The sequence below is a fragment of the Aphis gossypii genome, chromosome 1 (genome assembly GCF_020184175.1).
Source record: "Aphis gossypii isolate Hap1 chromosome 1, ASM2018417v2, whole genome shotgun sequence".
In the NCBI taxonomy this organism is placed as follows: domain Eukaryota; kingdom Metazoa; phylum Arthropoda; class Insecta; order Hemiptera; family Aphididae; genus Aphis; species Aphis gossypii.
Genome location: NC_065530.1, coordinates 2,183,715 through 2,193,074, shown reverse-complemented (window position 1 = coordinate 2,193,074; position 9,360 = coordinate 2,183,715). Strand labels below are relative to the sequence as shown.

Sequence of the window (9,360 nt, the reverse complement as noted above, 5' to 3'; positions counted from 1 at the left end):
TGGTCTGACTTAATTATATTTATTTTAAAATAAATATTTCTAATTTTGAACCCTTATTATTATATTGTTTTTCAACCCATATTATATGATTACTAACATTATACAGTGCAATAATAGGATTAATATATTATTTTATATTATGATCTAACAGCACGACAAAAACTGCACTCTACCACGTGGCACATCCAAATTCTGCAGCTGTATTTAATCTTGCAAATAGACAACTTTTTTTTCTTTAATTTATATATATATATATATATATAAATAAATGTATCAAATCACTACGCGTATAAACTTTGCACTCGAGTTTCACGATTCACCGCGTCGGCTTCCGCAGTCTGTTGAGCAAATATTATACGCTCGAGTTTAAACGGTTTTAATATGCTACTATATATATAGAATAATACGTATATATATAAAAGTGTATACGTTTTTGAAATATTATCATAATATTTCGTAAGCAACTCTTCTTCGCACGGCTATAATATTATATTTTATAGTTAAATTTTTACTACGTATACTTCCTATACACATTCAATATAATAATATCAATACTTATACTTTATATAAAGTTGTGCTATACGTGGACTATCTAATGATTCTTTTAATTAATAAATTACTATTTATACAAAATTCATGGACTCATGGCGCTGCTATTGAGCCATTTTGATTTATAATGACGGCATATTTAAAAAGAAAAAAAAATTATCTTCAAAAATCAATATCATAGGTAGTTTTTTTTTATGCGTGTAGATATCATTTTTAATAATTTTTTTAGTTTATAATGATTATGAATATAAATCATGATATTACAATTATTCAGTAAGTTTATTAAGGTAACTAAATATTATAAGATTACAATATGATTAAAAATTAAAAAACAAAAAAAAAAAACAATTAAACATTACATAGTTTTTAATTTTATTTTTAAATTAATATTTATTATGTATTCTGTAATATCTTAAAATAATATAGCTAAACTATTTGTTTTTACTGAATGGTTTATTGTAATTTGTAATAAATATTCTATTGAATAAAAGCCATAGCATTTAATGTCATAAATGCGTTTTTATATTATTATTCGTGTAAATGTTCACACTTAAAAAATGACGAACGTCAAAATGTACACACAAGCATAATATACACAATATACCTAATATATAGGTACAATAGGTACTTATGTACTTGTAATTACCGCGTACCCTAGCTACCACCCAATCGACTTTTTTTAACGGTTTACCCTCCAATTTTATGTTTTTAAGTTAACTTAACTTAAAACCATAAACGTTATATGATTCTTTTTACTTAATTTACAAAAATTGTTTAAACTCAACATGGTAGTAATAAATATAATTAAAAATTGCATATTTTAAAATGAGCAATTCACTTTTCAATCATATTTTATTATGCAGATACATCGTACTGCATATCTCAGTTAAAAGTAAAAATGTAACTATATATTTACATAAATACATTCATAAAACCTTCTGATATTATATATTTGGCATGTATGTTAATATGATTATGAGCTTGACAAAAATATGTTTTTCTCCAGGAAGCTTTCACGATATTTTATTTACTATATTGTCAAACTTCTCGTCGTCGGATACTGCAACTATTAAAATCATTGTTTATTTTTTTTTAATAGACCTAACACTCATTCACCGTACAACTATGGAAACATCTGGTCAAAGTTGTGTTTATAATAATGAAGCACATAATATAAAATATTTCGTCAACATCCGAAGTCGTATTATACCATTATAAAAGCTTCGTCATCTCCCCTCACTGTTTTATAATATTTAATATAAATAATAATAGGCGCGTCTTCTTGGGTATAAAGTATGATATAAGAATATAGAAATGCCTTGAATAGTCATCAATTCAACTGAATGAAAACGAATTCGATTATCGTCATCGTCGACTTTGTATAATATATATAAAGCCAGAACGGGCGTCAAGGACCCTATTCGTCGTGGACCAACCAATTTATGGTCGTGTGAGGAGGAGGGAAGAAAGAACCATTTATATGCTATTATTAAAACGACTGCAGCCGATCGACCAGGGGCGGATTGCGAGATTTTAAAAAATATGTATTTTCTCTGTTCTTGCAGTATAGAAAAGAATGAAAACTTCAATACTATAATAATATATATATGTGTGTGTGTATATATGTATAATATACATATTCATATACATTGTATACCTACATAGTAATATATTTATAGTATTATAATATTACGTCATCTGCTATCTGTCATCACATATAATCGACACTAAATGTAAAAAAAAATGTTCAAATATACTTGATTAAAATAGACGATAAAACTTTTTAAAAAAATTCCATAGTATAGGCGGTTTTGAGGCGGGACTTGTGGAGCATAAGCCCCGCCCCTGATCAGCTTTCAGTTTGACCAATTTATTTTCAATTAATTATTATCATGCAGTACAACTCTTACATCACTTCGAAGACGACGGAATAAAGTATTAAAAAAATAAAATTAGTGTAATTTAGGGAAGTGCTCAAGTATTTTAAATAGCTACAATATTAATTTATAATAATATCAATTATCAATAAATTTCAATTAAAAACAATAAAATTTCTGAATTATTGCCGATTGATTGAGGTTTTGCAGTGCTGGACCGTCCCCAAACACAAAACACGCTTGCAGATAGAAAACGTTACAAAAGATATTATAACAAGAAAATAATAATATCTAATAAAAGTCGTATCGATTTATTTTATAAATCCATAAACCGTATAAAAATTTGAGTATAAGTAGTAAAATACTGGCGATAAGACATATCGAGTTTATTAGATAATAATATTATATCGCGACGACGATAACACGAATTCAGCGATATATTATTATATTCCGACGTATGGCGGCGGGGCGAACGCGTTTTCGTCCAAAGTTTTGGGCCGCGAGCGCGCCCGCGTGCACGTGTATCGAAAAAACCTATATAAGGTAATTGGGTGGTGTCGGCGGCGGCGGCGGCGTATGTGAATGAGCGAGCGGGACCAGGAGGGAGAAAGGGTCGAAGGGTCGGTTGGCGGTTTAAGGCGAGGCGAGGTGAGGCGTCACAAGGTGGCGGCGGCGGAGGTCGCGAACGAGCAGCATTACGAGGGTGTAGGCGGGCGACGAAGACAGGGTCGTGACGCGGACGGAGTGGCGGGCGTCGTCGGGTGGCCCCCGTGCCGAATCAATACGGCGCGCGCGGCGTACAACTATGCGCGACCGGCCCCGCCACCGTCGCCTCAAAGCTCGCGAGAGTGTCGGTGCGCGCCAAGCGGAATACCCGGGCGGCACGGGGCGTCCCGTCGCCCAGCTGCCGGAGCGCGCAAACAACCCTGGAGAAAGCTCTCCGGGACCGCGCACGGACAATCGCGCTCGCGGACGGACGGTCGCTCGCACACCGTACACACACGCGCACACCCGCACACCCGCACACCCACACACAAACACCTATACACCAGCCGCACGTAATACGCACGCGCAAGCGAACACGCTTTTTCCTATTTTTCCGGTCCTTTTTATATTCTACTCTCGCTCCGCGGCATCTCTGTTTCGGCCGCTCGGGCGCGCGCGTTCTCTGTCGAGCTCTCGTCGTCGTCGTCTCTCTCTCTCTCTCTTTCTCGCTCGCCGTCCGCAAGGCGCACGGCGCGCGCGTCGCACTCTGCACCGCGTATAGGTACGTCGCGTACGTGTGTATACGCGCGCCCGGCTCCGCGGAAATATCCCGGCCGAAGTCGTCTCCGTCGCCGTTAAACAGGTACCGATAATAATAATAATAATATTGTTTGACGCACCGACCGACGGCACGTTAATCCGCGTGTCGTATCAGTGATTTTTCGTACGGTTTTTTTTTTTTATCCGACCGACGAGCCAGACCCCCGGGAGCGGCGCGGGCAGAGGAAAAGGCGGCGGTTGCGGTAGGCCAACCCCCCCACCTCCACCACTCGTTATCGCCGCTACGACGACCGCGACGACGTCGCCGTATATGGTGCTCTGGCGACGGCCGTGCCAGATCGGTGGTTGGCCCGCGGGACGTCCACGACGACGCGCCGACAGCACCATAGTCACCGCCCGTACCAGCCGCAGCGGCCACGGCCACGATGACGTGTGGCGGCCGGCGGCTATCGCCGTCGTATTACCGACACCACAGGCGCCGGTGTCGGCACGCCGGCGACCAGCAGCACCGCCGCCGTATGAACCACCAACACGATCACCGCAACCATCACCACTATCACCACAACTACTATCGTCACCATCATCACCACTACCACCATCACAATCACCATCGCCAACACGACCGAAACGGGCGCGGCCCGCACCGGCCGCGGGCCACCGTCACTGCCGATAGCCGCGCCCGTATGCCGTACGCGGCCACTGAAGCCGTGGACGCGTCAGATGCGAAGTCGCCGCCGTTGTCGCCGCCGACAATGAAGCACTCGACCAACCCCCGAAGGCATTCGTCGTCTCTGTCGTCGGCGGCGGCTGTCCGCCGGATGTCCGCGTGGCTGGTGGCCTGCGTTGCCTTTTGGGCCCCATCGACGCCCTGCACGCATGCCGCGTGAGTATACCAGTTTTTGATCCGTTTTTTAAGTTGTTTAAACCTTTTTTTCCCCATCGTTTATTTGCTTCGAGTCCCACGACGATTTGTGCACGAAAACTTGCCGGATCATTTCAAAAATCAAACCACGAGAATGGCTTTGAATCGGTTTTCCTCCTCCTACTCCTTTCACTTTAGATATTGGTCCTTAATTATTCCTCGTGCTCACGTTAGAATGTGTGTGCACCATCGTTTACGCACTAAATTATCATCGTTTGCACACAAACACTCGTTGAGATATACCACGAAAGCCAAACGGGGAGGATCTTGTAAGTCTTTGTAAGCAACACTTTTCTAACCCTCAAAAATCTCAAGTAAATTAGAGTGTCTTTTCGGGGCGAGCTGTCTTATTCGAGTGCCATAGGCCAGATTTCGAGAGACTCGGCGGAGCTCGTTGCACGTTAATTTTGTATTATAATATTATATATACATAATAATATAATAACAATAATAATATAATATAATAAAGGCGATGAACAGCCACTATATAAACGCTGCCGCCGTTGTTGTCGTGTCCTCGAGACGTAAAGAGCTCGTTCGAGTCGGGACTTTAGTGTATAGATATATAGATGTTAACAGCGAGAGTATGTCCTCGAAACGCGCCTCACACACAATGCCCGGGACTCGAGAGTAACGCACCACTACACATAATATTATATAATATTTTATTATTGTTATTATATAAGTTCCAGTATTGTACCATACTCTTCCTTAATCTTATCAAATCACCGTAACAACACTAATTACATGAAAAGGAGACTAATGTTAAGCGGGGCTGATTTTCTATAAAAACAAAGAAAACCTTGAAAAATCAAAAACAAAAAATATATTAAGCATTTTCCATTTTTTTTCTAAAAATTGTTTTGTTCATTATTATTATGTTTATCTATCCTGTAAATACTAAAATCACATACTAATTTTTTGAGACCTTTGTTTTACTTGTTTTATTAAGCACGAAATCACAACACAAATATATTCCAATTGTATTTATAAAGTTCAGTTATATTTTATCACAATGATTTTAATGTTAATTTGTTTCGTATTTGATGTTAACCTTTACATACAAATATTATGTTGAATAATATTCTTTGTCAGGAAATGATAGGAACCTCATAATAAAATTAATATTATGGATATTTCTATATATAGTGGAAAATGTTTGGTGGGGGAAACATTTTAAGATGTGTTTTGTATATATTTTTTTTAAAAATGATCGGTAGAAGTTCATTTTCATCAATTATTTTATACTTTTACTATCTATTTTTTTTTTTTAAATAGTGGCCATGGTTTTCTGATTAGGTTAGATAAGATAAAGTACACAACAAATTAATTTTATAGAACTCTGCTGTATTAATATTTCAAAATAGTATTGATATTTAAATATATAAGACGTGATAAGAACGTATTGTGTTATACTACACAATTCATGCACATCCTGGTTGTTATAAATACGTATAATATAAATTTCATTTAAACGGGTATATGATGTGCTTTAGACGATTATAGTTTTTACGCTGAGGTGTAACTGTATTACATGTTGTTCCGGTAATTATATATTAATTCGACTGTCGTTTAGAAAATATTTCGGTTATTTACCGGACATTAAATCACCGCGAGCTGTTGTTATCAATTCAATTTTTGTTTTCTATCCGTCTTACGTACCTAAGTTATGCGTATGTCATAATATTTTCTTGAAAGTCTATTTATTATGTTGTTGGTATTTAGAATTTGGTGGTTTTTACTTTTTAGTTTTAGTACTAATCGTGTCATCAATTATTTACCACCGCTCTGAGAGTATAAATATTATTTGTTCCACACTCGATATAATATACAATTCATTATATTAGGATTAGGAGATCGATTGATTTTTAAACTTAGATTTTTGTTTTATGAGTTTTTTTCCTTCAAATAAAACACCTTTTGCCAACTTATAAAAATGCATTTCTTATAATTTTCTTGTAATAAATATTGAATTGCATACATTTTAATATTAAATAAAGAAAATATCTTATCGACTTTTAGTGTATGTATAATATAATATTCACAGCGTCTTTATCGATTTAAAAATTACTTAATATCTCCGATGTTTTTCAATGAACGGTTTCAAAACTTTCTTTAACAAGCTTATCACAATACTCATTTATAGGCAAATTTGAATTTTTAAGCTCCGCAGTAGGCGCATGCAAGCACTATAACACTTCTATTATTATTTTTAATTATCAACTAATTTTTTTGATATTATATTTGATTACCTAGTCCTATTTATTTTTCAAAGTAGATTTTACATAATTCTGTGAGGTATTTTTTTACTTAACACTTAACTCATTGAGAGCTATTAATGTTTACTGTCGATACATTTTTCAAAATGTTTAAAATTGAACAATTTTTAACATTTTTAGACTTATTATTTAATGATTATCATTATTCATTTTTATTATTTAGTATGCATAGGTAATTGTAATATATTCATTTAAAAGTTATGCAAAAAATGTATACCTATTTAAATATAGACAATTTAAATTAAGTCTAAATATAAATTCTAATATTTTTGAAAAATATTTTTAATAAAATAGTTGATTGCGCGAACTTTTAACGTACCTACGCTTGATCATTTTTTCTCGTCAGTCACTCATTTAACTAAACTTAAAATGGTTTTTGAGTTTATTATACATATATTTTGATAAAATTACCGATTTGACACATCATAGCAGTTAAAAAATAAAGATCATCAATCAACGAATACAAATAACAAAAAAGTAGTGATCAATAATTTAAATTAAATATTCTAAAACTGTAGGGTTTGATAGTATTTATTTTCAATTTTTTCATATTAACATTTTATAAGCTAATATCCATATCATAATATAATCATTAATAATTGTTATTTTATTAAAATATAATGTTCAGGTATTTTTATTGAATATTATGCAAATCACTAAAAACTTAATTGAATTACCAGTGTTTTAAAGTATTTTAAAGTAAATAATAAAAAAAAACTGTGCATTGGAAAATATTTTATAGAACTTGGCAAATGTCATTATTATCGCTAAGTATTTTTAAATTAAATTAAATTAGTTTATTTAATATAAAATCAACTTGAAAACCACTTAACAGAAACAAACATAATAATTTATCTTTGGATGTTGAGTTATGGATTTTGTGTTCACTTTATTTTAAGATAAGATTGCAACTAAAATTGAGAGCCGAAGACATTCACTTACCTTACTCTTCCGTTCATCACACCTTTGACAATTTCAGTGAATTAGTTTCAAAATTTTGAAAATTTTTATTTTTCCGTTAAGATCTTACATGATAGTTTAAACGGCCTGAAAAAATTATTGTTTCGTGTTTCTTATAAAAACTTGATTAAGTAGATATCAAAAATAAAAATAAAATTTCGTGATGGTACATGAATGTTATTTATATTCGTATTTAATAATATATTTAGTAGTAGCTTATTGAAAGAAAATCGTATATTTTTGATAGTTGAAATCCGTCGCTCGTCTGGTATAATAATATTATCACTTTATTTGCGAAAATATACCTATACAAATATACAATAATAATATTATAAATAAGTTCGAAAAAGTCATTGAATACCACTTGCGCCGCAAACAGTATACACTTGCACTCAGAATAGAATGTCAGTACCAGCAACAATGTTTTAACACTATACTGTCAATCGATGCTCTTATTTCCGTCATTTCCATAACACTCACGCACACATATATCAGAGTGCGCATTTTCTATTTGAAGTGCCATACTTTTTGAGTGTTTTCGCGAGTGGCGTAATATGTTGTATATTCATTTTTTAAACCGGAGAAATATCATCATAATATTATATTGCATTGTATACGAATCGGTGTTTTTCCATCGTATACAATATTGTTATTATATTATATTTCGTGTATATATCGACGAGAAAACGACAAGTACATACAAAGTTTTAACTTTTGAGCAACATGTGTGTTATAGCCTCGTAACTCTTCCGATACATAAAACTACATGAAATTTGTTACAATATATTATATGACATCATACACATAATATTATTATTATAAAATTACTAGTTTTTTTATAAATAATACATGGTCTGTAAGCAAATTATTCTCTTAAAAACTTCAACGAAATGTAATGATAATATTATTTACCAATAACTGTTGCAAAGAACTAAAAGGCAGAAAAGCTTAGTTAAAAGATTCAAACACTAGTGCCGCAATGACTTATAATCAAAACTAGACCATCATGAAATAATAATATTTATAATACTTATAAAATCATAAAATAAAAACCTATACCTATATTATTTAAGATTAGTATTTAAAAAATCTTTTAAATAATTTGAGTGAAATTGAAGAGTGCTCAACCGAAGTATATACGAAAAAAACTTACTGCATAATATGTATACTAATACATGTATTACTGCTGGTTATCAAGAAATCATTCTTTGCAATGATTGAACGTTCCTCTTCTCGTCATCAGCTAATAACGTTTTATATATTTTTCTCATATTCTGCTCTGCTTTTAGATAAAATATCGCTTTATTTTTTTATAATTGTAATTTTATGCTTTTAGTCTCACGTATTGATTAACAGTGTTATTTTTTTCTATTCCATTCCCTTATCATCAGACCATCATAGTTGTAGAGGATTCTTTTGAGTATCTGGAGTTTATTTTAACGATTTCATAGTCGATGGAGAAAAAAATACTGATATAAATAAGTTGCTTCTATATAATATTATACAA

The 9,360-nt window shown here is 33.7% G+C and overlaps 1 protein-coding gene across 4 annotated transcripts in view; it reads left to right on the top strand.

Moving 5' to 3' along the window:
- The first annotated feature begins 2,853 nt into the window (after positions 1-2,853).
- Positions 2,854-9,360, top strand: part of LOC114120849 (gamma-aminobutyric acid receptor subunit beta-like) — a 46,552-nt gene continuing 40,045 nt past the window's right edge. The window contains exons 1-2 of one of the 4 annotated variants that reach the window (XM_050198507.1): positions 2,861-3,774; positions 3,847-4,575. In XM_050198507.1, the coding sequence (XP_050054464.1) occupies positions 4,118-4,575 (458 nt within the window). In that variant the 5' untranslated portion in view covers positions 2,861-3,774; positions 3,847-4,117. Of the gene's footprint in view, positions 4,576-9,360 lie in introns of all 4 variants that reach the window. The other 3 variants (XM_050198506.1, XM_050198505.1, XM_050198508.1) reach the window with 3 other exon arrangements.